Raw genomic sequence first — 16,100 nt, 5'->3', positions numbered from 1 at the left:
AGCTTCCCGGCAAAATCATCAATTGATTCTCCATCTTTCATCTTCAATCTGTCAAAGTCAGCCATCAGAGTTTGAAGCCTAGCTTCTTTAACACGTTCAGCTCCTACATACCTAGCTTTTATAGCATCCCAAACTGCTTTTGAAGTATCATGTTCTCCGACTTGAAGGACCATTGACTCCGGTATAGATTGGAAAAGAAGAGCCTTCCCCACGTCGTTCTTCTCCTCATCATTAGAACCGGGATCAATGGTATCCCACACTTTGTGAACTTTAAGAGCTGCCTTCATACGCATCGCCCATACAATATAGTTGACATTGTTGAGCATCGGACATTTTATGGATCCCATACTAATCTCTTTCGGTTTGTCCGGTACAGGTATTATATCAGCCATGGTATGATTTCACGAGAAACACGTATGAACACAACTTGGTCGTCTCCGATGCTTAAATCAATAAAGCTCTGATACCAAATATTGATTTAAACACTTTGAGATTTTAGAAGATTAGAACTATAAAAGACTTCTCTCTTTTATTCCTTTAAGAAACTTACACAAAACTTAAAGCTCTCTAATCTCTCAATCTCTTAAAACTCATAAGGTTAACCACAACATTGTCTTATATAGAGATCTTTGATGACTCCCAAAACAAGCTAGGACTAGGTTTAGATATCTCCTAAACAATATTTAGATAACTCCTAAATATTCTCAATATTATCTCTTCCTTTATTTTAGTAACTTATGGCTCAAGTTACTCTTCAAGCTTTATCAACAACCTAGTAATTTGTTACAAAATTTAAAGGTACTTCTTCGAATTGCTTCTCAATTAATAGATAAGGGATTTGTCCCCACATATTTTTTTTGCGATAGATCGCCCATGCATCTTAAACCTTATAGAGTTATTCCATAAAACATTTTGGAAAAAAAGAATGCATTTTATTTTTTGCGGTAGATCAAACCAATTTTTGTAAACAACTTACTAATACCACCATTTTCCCTAACTTTTTTTTTTTTGCTACGCATGTAAATATCATTAAAATGAAAAATCAGGCATTACAAAGTTGCATAACCTAAGAGATTGAAACCTTGGCAAAAAAGAATAAAAACAAGGGATTCAATAAAGATCTAGGAGAACTCAGGGTAGAATTCATCGCAGCCAAAGTGGCATTAGCCTGTGAAAGAGACGCTTTTCTCTTCTTGATGTGATGATGTTCTTGATGTCGCGATCAATATATTGTACAAGACGTTGTTTCGTTGCCTCCATATGTGGTAAACAGAAACTTGGGCAGCAGTTTTTCTGAGAATAGACGGAGCATCCTGAGACTGCAATCTGGTCCATGACAACAACTCTGACCAAGTACAGAAGACAGCATGTCGATGATCAATTCTGGACAGTACCATCAGCCAAATCACAGCAGAATAATCACATTTAATAAACAGGTGATCCCTTGACTCATGGTGAGCAGAACAGAGGCAACAAGCAGTATTAATATTTAGACCCCAAGAGGCCAGTCTAGCTCTAGTTGGCAGCCTATCAAGGTGCGTCACCCACATATTGAAGCCAAATTTGGGCACTACCCCTTTGTACCACACAGAGTTGACCCAATCTTTCTTGTCCTGCCTTGGTCTTAAAGCCTCCCAAGTCTTAGCAGAGGAATAAAATGTGGCAGTGGTGCCATCGGTTTCCCTAACTTACATGATATCACTAAATCGGAGGAGAGACATGTCTTCTTAAGAAAATTGGAAAGTAAAATTTTAGAAGTTTCATTGAATGAATATATAGGAAACACAATGTGAAATTCAAAGGATCATTTGCTGTCTACCGCATCTCACTCTCATCCGTCAAAGTAAGAATCTACATTGTACATTGTCGTACTAAAAATACTAAAGCGAAACCCTTTCTTGAATTAGAAAGTTCTTCATTTCTCAGTTCCCAAATGTCCTTAAAGACTCCAACAAAAATCAAAAAGTTATTACCCTCTCACTGAACAAGAAGGTTCGTCTTCCTAGGATCTCTCACTTCAATCTCCCAATGCCTATCAGGCAAACTATTATTCTTAGCAATTCTTCTCCACTTCTCAATCCTCTTCTCCATATTCTTATTTAAACCACAATAACCCTTCAACTGATCTGACATTTTGTCATATACTTTCCACCATTTTTCGTGCACAGAATCGCTAGCAAACACGCGTCGTTCGCTCATGTCCCAATTGCAATCGTAGTCTCTATAACATACCCATGGCTTCAATCCCAAGTAGTGCAGACCTTCTAGATTCTCTGGAAGATCGTGTCTTCGTTGACTTTTTTCGTCGAAGTACTTCATTGTGTTCACACGTTTCGATAGCCTGTGCCACCATACAAATATCTCATTAAGGAAGCCTTGGTCTCCTCCGTTGTATGACTCGATCTTGAACGATTTCTCCATTAAATCTTTAAACATACATGCCGATGGCTCGAGAACCTGATGTCAAGAGAAAAGAATGAGTACATTCTTAGCTGATACATGTTTTTCGCCGAAAAACACAAAATGAAATTTTTTGTTTTCTAATGTTTTTAGGCAGAAAAAGAAGAAAAAAAAAACACAAATATGATCAGCAAACCGAAAACAAATCAGTTTTCGACAAATTATGTTCAAAAGATATGTGGCATAAATTTTTATAAATAAAATCTAGTATTTTAGGGTCAACATATATAGATGATCATATCAAAAAATTTCATTTAGAACATTTTACCAAAAAAATTAATATTCATTTAAGACGAGTATTTGCTGCATTACCATGATTCCGGAGTTGAATAACACTTTGTCGTTGCCTGAAGCTGAGAGTTGTGGATAGTAGAAGAGATAATCAATTTTCTTGAGAATGATTAAATCTGCGTCTATGAACACAAGTTTGTCGTAATCAGTTACTTGCCACACACGTAATTTGCTGTAGTTCCACTCATTATAAGAGTCTTTTTGCGAAAAAGGACTGCGGATTCTTTCGATTAGCCGGAGATTCCATCCCGCAGAGCTGAGACCAATAAGAGACTTGTTGGTTATGGTATGATCATGGAGGAGAATCATGTCCTTATGAGATCCTGTTTGTCTTATACTTTGCGCTAAGGCTATTGCCCCACAAACATAGGCTTCTGAAGAATGTAGTACTGTTACGTAGGCAACCCGTAAGCGTCGGGGTAAGGCTGTGACCGCCTCGGATACAAGATTGTCTTTATGTTTTGGTCTCCATGCCTCTTGGCCTGTCAATAGTAATAGTTCAAAAGTTACAAGTGAGATAATGAATATGGAATCATTTGATGAATAACTGTATTAGAAGATAGAGAAGAAAGAGGAAATTTGGTGAATCAGTAGGTTTTGTAGTAAGGTTGTTGAAGATAAGCTTTTTCATCCCTACCTAATTATTTTTAAGCTATTATAAAATAATAAAAAATGTTTTTAAGCTAAAATTGGGTATGGAATTATGATGATAAGATTTGTAATTTGTACATATACATCCACATTGACATACTTTATTAGATTGGTTATAATAAATATTTATTAAAAGTTTTCAAGGAAGAGAATATATAGAAATCAAAAGTGTTCTACAATAATCTAATCTAAAAACTCAGCTTCAATTTGAAGTAGTTGAAAATTTTGTTTGTCATCCACATCTATAATTCTCAAAGCAGAATTAAAAAGAAAGATTTTCAGTTAAGGCACAAAATGTAAAATGTTAATGGTTTTATGTGGACGAGAGAATGTTTGTGATATTTAAATATGCAAAAAAATAATCAATGTTAAGATTACGTCAACAAAACTATATAAGCATACTGTGAGGCACGATCTAATCTCACCAACCAATAACCTTATATTACTTTTAGCAACTTTTCATTAAACACAAGTACGGTTTAGCAATAATGATTCACCAAAAACTTAACCAAAAAAAAAGATACGAACATTACCTATAGTGATTAATTAAAGTGATATCTATTTAACATATATTGTAAGAATGAAGGATTATTGTTAGTTAAAGAAAAAATTTCAGAGATAATTCTGTCAAAATATAAGGTTATAGAAACTTAAAAACTTTTCTCCAAAGATAAAGAGGGAAAAAAATATTAATTTACCAAATTGAGCAAATGGAGGTGCAATGTGACATGAACCAACAGGCATGAGAAGCTTCTGCTTCAACCTTGGGAGATAAGGCTTATACACCCAATAATCATCCACGCGCCTCACGCGCTCATCGCACGGGAAAATCTCATGCATAGGGCCACAGGACCCGATGAACACAACGTACACCGCCTGATCAACCCTCCTCAACCCACTTTGGACGGCTAGATTCGCAACGGCCAAGTTAACCTGAAGCCTAAAAACATCCCTAAGCCCTTTATTCTCCGACCAACCATCACATGGAACTCTAGCAACGATAACGTCCACGTTAGCATCAGAACCTTCTGGCTGAGGGAGAGGGATCTCCGGACAGTTAGAAACTTCCTCGTTGATCCACTCCGGGTAAAGACTCTTCCAAGTAACATTCTTCGGTATAGGATCAAGCGGCACGTGGATGTTCTTTACTATCAACGGTCCACGAGCCTCGTACCTCTCACGTTCTATCTGGTCAATGTTGAGGAAGCCGACTTGAATTCTCTTTTCCGGTAGATAGTTACGGATGAGTCGGAACCATTTGGGGTTTTTGTTGACTTGCGGCGGCGGAAGATCATCAATCCGTAACGTTGAAGATGGAGATCGAATCCGTAAAAGAGGTTTAAAAGATAAGATCAAACCTAGAACTAGAAGTGACAATGAGGTTAGTATTAGATAGATCATGAAGATTTTCCCTCTAGAATTATGGGTTTTTGTCCCCATTTTTTGGTAATTCTCTCGTGTCTCTCTCCTATATCTATAAATTTGTACACGCATCTTTATTTGTTTAGATATAAAGCTTTATATGCACACTCTGTGTGTTGATTTCTGCGTGTGGGTTTGGCAAAGCGAAAGGGCTCATTTGCATGGACGCACGTTGGTGTGGAAAGTCAATATGCCTCTCTCTCTATATGGTTGGTCTGATTATGTTAGTTATACTTAGAAATAGTTTTATAGAGATCTTGATTATTTGGTTGTAGATTAGTCCATTGATTGTCTAAAACTCTTTCTTTATCATTAATAAAAAATTTGTTCACAATTAGGCAAATATCAAAAGAAGAAAAGAATATTAATTTGTTTTTGGGGACATATTTTATAAAGAAAAATATCAAATCATGCATGTTTATGTTTTATCTTGAAAAGGGAAATGATCTACTCTTTCTGTGACTAATCTATCGCATCTACTTGTACAATTGAAAATCATAACCATTTCTTTATTTTAATTTATTTTTTTCAAAAGTAAAACGTTATCAAAATTTGTAACTTACTTTTGAAAAGTGTTTCAAATATTGTGAAATGTCATATTATTATGTAAAATTTTGAGTTATAGAAATATAGTTAACAAATTATTTAATATATCAAGAAAAATATTTCAAAATCTATGAAATGATATCTATAAGAATTTTTAAATATGAATTTCATTGATGATTAAAATTTAAAACAATATATAGAAATATATCAATAAAATTTATAGCATATAAAAATCAAGTAAGAAACTGGAAATTTGAATTAGAAAATTCCACACACATATCTCTTGCCACTTCAAGCATGAAACTGATTTTTTGAGTTGTGTAGTTTTCCTAATCTAAGCAAATATATAAATAAACCAAATAAAGATAAAGCAATGTTATATATTTAGCTCTATAGTCATGCGATCAAAGAGACTACAGAATACAGATCTAGAATATCCTTCACAGGTTTAATCTCTATGTCGACATTCAAAAGACGTCAATATGCGCTAGTTTATCAGTTCTTGGTATTTCCTACGTACTACGAAATCAAAAAAGCATTAAGATAAGTCAATTCCAAACTAGTTATCAATTGGTCTGAATTTGCTTGTAAACCGAAGATACCAAGTGTTATAAAACTTACTCTATGCTACCAGTGCCGGCTCATATAGGAGGTGGGCGGTGCGACGGCCGAGACCAATTCCATGTTCCTATAATTAAAAAGCTTATTTTAAAAATATTAATAAATTAGATTACAACACAAAAATGAAATTTAGAAAGGCCCATAAATATTTTTATGTATTGTTTTTGTTTCTAATAATTAAATTTTTATTAGAAATATCATACAAAAAAATAAAATTATAACAAACAATTGCCCAGAGCCGGCGGCACTGCATACTACTCTAAATCGTTTCATGGGTAATCAAACTAATTCACATGGAAACAGAGAAATACATCTAATACACCATTATTATAATCAAAATAATAAGGACTGACCAACAATATATAAGAGGATACCTTCAAATTAATCTTACCAAAAGTTACAAAAACTCTGATTTAATTTGGAACTCATCCTTAGCTTTTTCCATAGAGATGATGAAAAGGTTAGCTAGGCACTTGGAAGATTTATTTACTACTCAGATAATTGCAACAATTATTGAACATAATCTCTCTTTTGCATTCAAATTCCAGCTGATCACCCCTACTCAAAAGTTTTTTCTTATGTCAATCACCACTATTATAGAACTATATATTTTTAAGGGCTGTCTGTAGCAATCAACCTGTAATATATGCGCTCAACTAGGATCACCCTGTACTTTCGACCTCTACCCAATTCTCCCTGTATTTTTTTTCTTCTTTCTAATTCCACCCAATCTATAAATTTCTATCTAATTAACCAAATTCAATAAATCTCTGAAATTGCGATTTAAAATCAATAATACGCTTTCATTATCTCGCGATTTGGGTATATCAGAGTTTAAAATCTTGACTCGGCTAAGCTTTTCAATGTGTTGTTGACATGTTGTTGATAAATTTTTAAACTCTGGTGTATTCAAAATCACGAAATAATGAATGCGAATTATTGATTTTAAATCGCAATTTCAGAGATTAATTGAATTTGGTTAATTGAATAGAATTTTATAGTTTAGGTGGGATTAGGAAGAAGAAGAAAAATACAGAGTGAATTGGGTAGAGATCGAAAGTACAGGGTGATCCTAGTTGAGCGCATATATTACAGGTTGATTGCTACAGGCAGCCCTATTTTTAATGATAACTCTTTGGTTTAGTAATAACATCCACATTGTAAACAGCCCTGTGTGAAAATTAATTTTTGTAATGAAATTAACCCTTACAATAGATGAATTATTGTTGACAAAAAAAAAAGGGTTGAATTATGAACCTGATTCAAAGTAGTTGCTTACAAGGCAACCACACACCACGTCGACATTTGTTTTGCATGTAAAACCCATTTCTTTTTCTTCCCAACATTATAAGCTTTGACCCTTCTATTTTTGGTGAAAAAAACAAATGTCTACATAGTATTACGATTCCGGGCATATTATACCATCAAGACATCAATATATATATTTTGATAAAAAAATATACCATCAATATTTACTAATAAAAATTCAATAATTTATTTTTCTTATTATTTAATATTACTGACTTAAATAATAAATAAAAATAATACATACGAATTATTGCAGAGAAAGAGAGAGTGGAAGCCACTATATGAAATATCATAGATATACTCGTTCACATTTCATTTACAATTTGAATAAAACGATATTAAAAATATTCTTGTTAAAAAAAAAAATACAGAATCTAAACTATGACCAAAAACAAAGGAACTAGTTTTGGTGGTATAATTAAATTTTAAAATTTTATGGGGAAGAATCGAGATTGTACAAGTCAAGAACCATGGGAGAACCCTCAAGATGCTTCTTTCTTGCGATCCAAGGAAACAAAGATGTCTCTCTGTGAAGATCTTTTATCTCCGACGGAAAAGATTCAAAAACCACGAAAGAGCAGATCAAGATTCTTCTTTCTTGTCATCCAAAATAGAAATCATTAGTTGTTTCTCCGCTGAACAGAGATGAGTCAGGTGACATTTGGGAAGGGACCATATAAAATGCTTTGGTCTCTTGCTCGAGGGGATGTATGGACCAAGCCCATAACCTTTTAGTTATTAAAAAGGAAAAAAAAAAAAAAAAACCGAGATGACTTCGTTAGATGAAAACTCAAATTACTCAGAAAGTCATAACATCATTATGGATAATAGAAACTGTTTGAATCAAACCTTCATTAGTGTTCAAACTTGAAAGAGATAAAGAGTCACCAGCTTTACAAGAGAAGAAGGAAATAAGAAGTGTGTGTTAGATTGGAGAAGAAGAAGCGCAAGCGGAAGGAGAAGAAGCGCAAGCGGAGGGAGAAGAAGCGCAAGCGGAGGGAGAAGAAGCCTTTTGTTGAGATTCTAAGAGTTGGCCATTATGATAATTAAGCACATGAAGGCTTAATTATAGTTGCTATTACTGGTTTAAATGCTGCAGTTGCTATTGCAGTTGTTGGATTTTACGGAAGCGGATGGTTGCGGTTTCAAGCGTCATTTAGCGTTTGGACCAACTAGTTTGATGGAAGAAAACGGGTGTGTTTGGGGGCGATTTACGACTGGTTGATCAGCGGGTACGATAGCGGTTAAACCAAAATTTACAGAAATATATGTAATATATAATTGTGAAAAAGTACAAAAACACCAAACCTATATTTATGAAAAAGTATAAATTTTTTAAATATGATTAATAATTAAAAACCATAAATAGTTACTAAATAATTATTCAAATATTAAACAAATAAATTTGATTGAAACACAAATAATTATTAATATTTGGAAATTAAAGTTAGAAAATGATTATTTTTTTTAAGAATTAACGTGAATATATATGACTTGATAATATCCATGTTTAAAAAATCGCTAGGCGCTAGTCGGGCGGTGAGGGTGGGCCTAGCGTCTAGCAAAAAAATCGGAGATTAAACGGGGATTAATCAGAGACTAGTTTTAATGCTATTTAATATTTTAAAACCATATTAATCTATTATAAATAAGAAATTTATATAATCTTGTTTTTAAAATTGCATTAAACACATTAAAACAAGAATTTAAGGTCAAACTTATGATTTTTATACAAATTATGAACATAAGTAGGATGTTTTGAATTTTAGATCCAAAAAAAAAAAAATTGGGCTAGACGCCGTCTAAGTGGTGTAGGCGGAAAAAAATCGGATCAGCTCCCGATATGTGATTATGGTGAAGTCCCTTGTGTATTCTCTCTCGCCACTTTTTTTTTTTTTCCACTTGCAAAAGTGCATATCTTCTCTTACAAAAGAAATCATTTAGTTGAGTAGATAATATCTCTTCCTTAGAAATGTATGTATTTATGCTTTCATTTGATGATATATAATGTATATAGACACGTCCGCGGAACTTCCCACAAGCAAGATGCTAATAATGCAGCAGTATGAACAGAGGTGTCTTTTAGTTTACGGATATGATAAAACACATCTCAAGAGTCACAAGAAAAAATGTTCTTAAATCTCTCAAAGTCAAGCGTCCTTCTCAAGCAGCTCCACCACATCGAGCTATAGTTAAGCTTAGCCATATCAATGGGAGTTTTGCCATACATGTTTTGCAGAGTGCTACAAACAAAAGTAGCCACATTAGACATTGAGTCATACAGAAGCATTTTAAGTTGCTTGAAATAGGGTTTTGTTTTGGTACAAACTTACACTGTAGCACCCTTCTTTAGGAGAAGGCGTATACAGCATAGTGCAACGGTGTGTTCTTGTTTTTGTCAACTGCATGGAGATTTGCTCCAGCATGCAGAAGAACTTTAGCACATTTCACCTAGGAATAAACTCAACCAATATAAGTGGCAGACACATTGATGGGTCCTTGTCAATTCCTTTCTTTATTTTTCGTTAACCGTTCTATAGATAATTGGATAATTAACTCTTCTAAGTGAAGCCGAAGCTGTCCTCTAAAATCTCTCTAAGATATGTTTGTAAAACCAGCAGGTTCATGATAGTACACATTCTTAGTTTGTAAAACATAAAAACAGAGCTGTCCTCTAAAATCTCTCTAAGATATGTTTAAAGAGATTGACATACGTACCTTGCCATACGAGCACAAGTTAAAATTTAATTTTGATTAAGAAAGAATTAAATTGCTTAAGAATAATAAATTTGCTTACTTTCGGATTTGGCATATTGACATCCAGACTTATGATTTTTATAAACATTGTGCCAAAAATTATCGACTTAGTCATTTAGACATTCCCTTAACATCTTGTTAACTCTTTAACGAAGAAATATGCTTCTCGAAGAAATTAAACGAAGAAATAGGCTTCTCGACCTGCAAGATTTTGAGAGGCATACCACATACCATTATTTAGAAGGACTGAAAACATCCAAATCAATATCAAATACCTCGATATCCTTAACCTAATGTCTATTACCCTCCAGTAGAACAAGGTAAGAGAATAGCGAAATTGTATCCATCATCTCAACTTGGGGAGGACATGGTAGTGATTCCATCCACCGTGGGAGCATGAAATGGAAAAGAGGAACGGGATATCCACAGTCCTCCATTGAGTCGGGCTCAAATCTCACATTCATATGCTGCTCACAAGTAAACTGGTTCACGAAACATTTTTGACCGCCATCATCATCAACAATATGCCTTCTTGATTCTTCATCTTTCTTCATCTTTCAAGATTTTGAAGTTGTGTGTCTGCAAGTTACACGATACCAAATAACCCTTCTGTTGACTCCATAAATAGACAAGATTGCGATCAAAAGGATTCATTGCCAAGGGCGCATGGTAGAGAGGATATCATCATCACAAATTATAAACGGGAGGTGGAACTTCCACAGAATGCCAATCATCATTGTTGGTCAACATCCAAACCTTCAAAAGATTCTGAGCTAGTGTTTTGATATACATGACAGATCCGATGGATGTAGTCAAGGCTCTTTGCAAGTACCTGTTACGATCCGGATCATGATCAGGAGAGGTATAACCCGACATAGATCGGATTCACCATAAAAATCATGAGCAATAATCTTCAAAATCATTAAAACCTGCTGGTGATATATAAAGCGTCCCGTTGAGAGCCATAGGTTGACATTGGAGTACGACACAACAAATTAGATACATAAAATTACAAAAAAAATAGAACTAGTTATATAGAAAATACTACTATTATGATTTATGATGTAAACTAGCAAACTAAAATTTTTCAACGCTGCACATCGAGGGTCTTTACCTAGTGCTAGTAATAATAACAAAGTTATAGCATAATTATGCTCTTTATTTCGAGAATTAGACATGATAAATGTCATTTCTGCAAACTTTTTCCCATCCGTTTGGATAACGAATGGAAGAATTTTGTTCTAGTTTAAGTATGTGGTTGATGAATTTATTTATTTATTTTATAATCCCGTATGTTAGATAATTGAAACCAAAGTGCCTCAAGAATTTAAGGAAATTCTTAATTTTTCTCAACAATCTTTGATATATATATATATATATATTAAAATTCTCGCAAATGAAATTTAAATTGAAACCAACTGTACGATTGAAATCACTAGAGTTCTGATGGCGATATGGTCGACTGCACAGACATTTTAGCTCAGCCGGCATTCCGTCATCCTCTTTTTTTCTTTTTTTTTGAAAGCGCATATAATACAAGAAACACCAAAGAATCTTCCTAATCTAGCCAAAAATGGATATAAACTTACCTGGCAGACGTGGCACCTTAACGGATCGACATGTCCCGAGGGGACGATTCCGATACAGAGGGAGGTTTCTCACGAGAACGGGACTACAAATTCTGTGGCTGGAGCAGAAGTCACCCAAGGACACGAGGCTAGTATCCGGTTATATTTTATTTTCTATTTTAAGTATATGAATCGAACCAATAATTCATCATTCTGAATTAATTTGGTTTACCTTTCCATAGATGGTGGCATTGGAGAATCTGTTGTGCTTCAGCTTAGCTCTTACTCTCTCCGTCAAAACACAAATTCACATGCATACACATTTTATTTATATTCTATTGTAGGTGTTTCTGAAAACGGTGATGTAATCATTGAAAGACTTTAGAAGTGCATATTTTCTTGTTATTTCTAAAATATCAAAAATAATAGATGAAAAATTAGCCTTTCAATTTTTTTCTTTAGTTTCGATTCTGATGTAAATGGCTATTTTATAGATATACATTTATATATATTTAGGCAAAACTTAAGGAAAAAAATAAGCAAAAATTAAGCAAAACTTAAGAAAAACAAATAAGTAAAAATTAAGCAAAACATAACAAAAAAAAAGTGTAACTTGACTAAATGCAAAGCTTTTTTAACCAAAAGAAAAACTTTGACCCAATGACTTCAATGAATAAGTCTGTTTTAACAGTATCTATAGTACATATTATTTTATTTTATTTTTGGCTCAACTTCTACCATTCATTATCTACAACAGGTTGTTTTATGGACTGCTCACATAATTTTGTGTATTCAGTACCTTTTTTTTTTGCCAAACTACATCTTCTAAATGCGGTTCCTCTAAATGCATATTAGAGATGATCGCATTATTCTTTTGTCTAATAATGGTTTTGGATTTGTTAAAGTAAAAATTAATTGTTACAAACGGAAAAACCACTTCTACCAAGTAAATTCTTTTTAGAAAGACCGTCATCAAAGCAAATGCTATTTGGATTTCTTTTTTAGCAATCATGATTTTGGTGAAAAAGGTATTTCTACAGTATCGTCATACACTTTGATAGATTTGCATTAAATTATAGACTACTACATTTCTAACGTTGATTTATAATTAATTGAAGTATATTATAACATGTATTTATTTTATAAAATTATTATAGAAACTAGGATTAAGGACCCCCGCGATGTCGCGGAGGAATATATTTCAAAAAGCGTTTTAAAAAATATCAAACAAAAATTCATAATGAATTGTAATAATTTTGAATTTTTTAATATCAAATAAATATATATATATATTTAACGAAATGATGATAAATATAATCTCAAAAGCATTTATTAAGTATATTAATATTAAAAAAAACATTAATTTGTAACTAAAATACTATTCTCAAGCACAAAAAACATTAAATAATATATCAAAGGTTACAACGGTTTGATAAATAAGCCAAACTGTTCATTGGTTCGTCAAAAAAGTCAAATACTACTATGTAAAATTAAACGATAGCAATAATTTATTTAAATATATATTAGTAATTAAATATTTTTTAAAAATTATGACGAACTTTAACCGAGAGACGCGACCATAGATATCAAATATACCAAAAGTTACAATGGTTTGTCAAATATACCAAATGTTGCAACAGTTCAATTAAACAGTTACAATTTCATTTAAATATATTTTAGTAATCAAAAACTAAGAATTAAAAATGATAATTTATGAAAAGTTACACCAATTGCAGATGATTAAATGTTATAACGATTTATAAAATAAACATAAAATTGCAATTGTCGTGAAATAAATTAAATGTTGCAATGGTTCAACTAAACGGTTGTAACCGTTTTATGAAGAGTTACAATAAAAATATGCAACCGTAGAAAACATTTACTCGGATTGTAACTTTCTAAAAAATATAGCGTAAAATATATTTAATTAGTTTTTTAAAAAATAAACGAAATGTTGCGATATACCAAAAGTTGCAAAAATTCGTCAAATAAACTAAAGATTACAACGGTTCGTAAAACAAAACCAAAAGTCGCAATGATTCGTCAAATAAACCAAATGTTGTAACGGTTCAATTAAACGGTTACAATCTCACTTAAATATATTTTGATAATTTAAAATTTAAAACTAAAAATTAAAAATAATAATTTATGAAAAGTTATACCGAGAGACGCGGCTGTAGACAACTAAGTGTTATATCGATTTATAAAATAAACCAAAGATTAAAATTGTTCATGAAATAAACTAAATATATAAACCAAAAGTTGCAATTATTTGTATAATAAACTAAATATTACAATAATTCGAATAAGCGGTTTCAATTGTTTATAAAGTGTTCGATAAAAAGACGCAACCGTAGAAGACATTCGGAATGCAATTTATAAAATAAAACATAACTATAAAATATATATATTTTAGTTTTTTAAAAAATTAACGAAAAATTGTGATTAAAAGACACAATCGTTCACAAATACAAAAGGCATTTATTGAAATTGCTATTATATATTGATTGGAATAGAGACCCCTCTTTTCTATATATTTCTTGTGGTCCATGAATGTAGTTTATGCAAAATTGCAATTTTTTTTTTTGTCAACCACACATTAATTATTAAATAACACCTTGATTGGTTGCTCAATTAGGAGGAGTAGTGTTTACAAAAGTAACTTCGGAAAATAAAAGTCTAGAAGAATGGGCTAAACAGTCCGCCTTAACATTACATAAACGAGGTATAAGAGAAAGCGAGAATAAGGGGAAAGAGTCATGGAGCAGTCCAAAAGCATCTAGCAGATTAGAGAAAGCGGGCCATTCTTCAGGTGATTGTACCATCGAGACTAACTCTGAACAATCTGTTTCAAACACCTGACAATCAATCCTTCTTGAAAAGACATTCTTCATGGCCCAAATTAACGCTTCCATCTCCGAGTGAAGGGGGGCGGGGGATCTCCGGAGGCACTTTGCACCAAGTTGTATCGTTTGAACATTTCCTTGAAAACACCACCATCCTATACCCATAGTTGGATCCGAAGATTTCCAAGAGCCATCAATCCGACATCTTATAGATTGGATAGGGCTTTCCAAAATTTCCGTATCAATACTAGTTTTGATCGGTTCCAACTGAAAATCTTCCCACATTAATTTCTCGTTCAAAGCGTGATTTAAAATATCTGTGGGATCAGATTGAATTCCTTTGAAAACTTTATTATTCCTGTCTTTCCAAATGAACCATAAAATCCAAGCAAAACAATTGGTTCTTTCTCCCCCATCTAGAGGAGGTGGTAACCTCCAGTAAAGATAATCTAGATTTGAAAATTCCGAGCTTAGAGGAAAAGAACCTGAAACCATAGGTATTGTGGATAATTCCCATATTTTTTTAGAATGAGAACATTCAAATAAAACATGATTTATTGTTTCCTCTGCCGTCTCACACCTTTTACAGATAATATCACAATGAATCCCTCGTTGTGCTAATTTTGAGGTAACTGCCAAGGATCCCGAAGCAATTTGCCATAAGAAATATTTTATTTTTGGTGGAGCTTTGACTTTCCAAGCTATTGTGCTTGTAATTTTCTATAATTTGGACCCCATTCGGTCGTTTCTGTCACTGGACCCTACAATTCTCTCGCTCACTCTACTCTGCTTTGTCATACATCATTTCCTTTCTCCGTCTCCTTTATTTTCTACTCTGCTTAGTCATACTTTTGTTGTACCAAAAAATCAAAAGACTACTGAAACAGATCAAAACAGATCATTCAAATTCGAAGAACCAAATTCATCTTGTAAGTCACTTCGACAATCATAAATGCCACCACTACTAAAGCATATAATAGGAGTTTTTTCTTTTCTTTAAAACACTAGAAAATGACCCACGCGTTGGGTGGGTGTAAAACCCTAAATTTGAAGAAATTAAAAGAATCAGATTTTGGTTAAATTGATCATTTTGAAACTATCTGATTTCAGGGGAATTTCTGAGCAACTCAAAAGTCTGGGCCAGAATCTGTAAATTGAGAAAGTATAGGGACTAAAGTGCAAAATCAGGAGAAATTAAGTAGTGCAACTCGATTCCATCGTTTCCGAAAATGAAGGGAGAGTTTTTGGCAATTTGAACTAGGCATGGGCAAAAAAACCAGACCCGAAACCCGGACCGAAAAAACCGATTCGGAGCGGGTACTGGTAAAAGGAAATTACTTCATTGAGTACAGTTTTTGAAAACCCGTGGGTATCGGGTCTGTCCGGGTAATACCCGTTACCCAAACATGGTACCCGAATACCCGAACATATAATTAAATATCAAAAATATTAATTAAATATAATTTTTATATAATTTAATTATCTAGAATTACAATTATAAATCTAAATATGTCAATTAACTTTAGACTTTTTTTTTTGTCGTCTAGATTTGTTATTAATTGCAAATTATGAGAACTATTACATAGACGATTCTACAACTGACAATTCCTTCCGACCCTTACTAGATTCA

At 33.0% G+C, this 16,100-nt stretch overlaps 1 protein-coding gene across 1 annotated transcript; it reads right to left on the bottom strand.

Moving 5' to 3' along the window:
• Positions 1-1,740: 1,740 nt before the first annotated feature.
• Positions 1,741-5,021, bottom strand: LOC9327982 (putative UDP-glucuronate:xylan alpha-glucuronosyltransferase 4). Its single transcript, XM_002891874.2, has 3 exons — positions 4,101-5,021; positions 2,773-3,233; positions 1,741-2,457 (listed from the first exon to the last, which is right to left on the bottom strand). The coding sequence occupies exons 1-3, from the start codon at positions 4,894-4,896 to the stop codon at positions 1,978-1,980; spliced, it is 1,737 nt and encodes a 578-aa protein (XP_002891920.2). The 5' UTR covers positions 4,897-5,021; the 3' UTR covers positions 1,741-1,977.
• Positions 5,022-16,100: the final 11,079 nt, after the last annotated feature.

This window comes from Arabidopsis lyrata, assembly GCF_000004255.2.
Source record: "Arabidopsis lyrata subsp. lyrata unplaced genomic scaffold ARALYscaffold_1, whole genome shotgun sequence".
Taxonomy (NCBI): Eukaryota; Viridiplantae; Streptophyta; class Magnoliopsida; order Brassicales; family Brassicaceae; genus Arabidopsis; species Arabidopsis lyrata.
The sequence above is the reverse complement of the archived record's forward strand: the minus strand, read 5'-3'. Positions and strand labels throughout refer to the sequence as shown.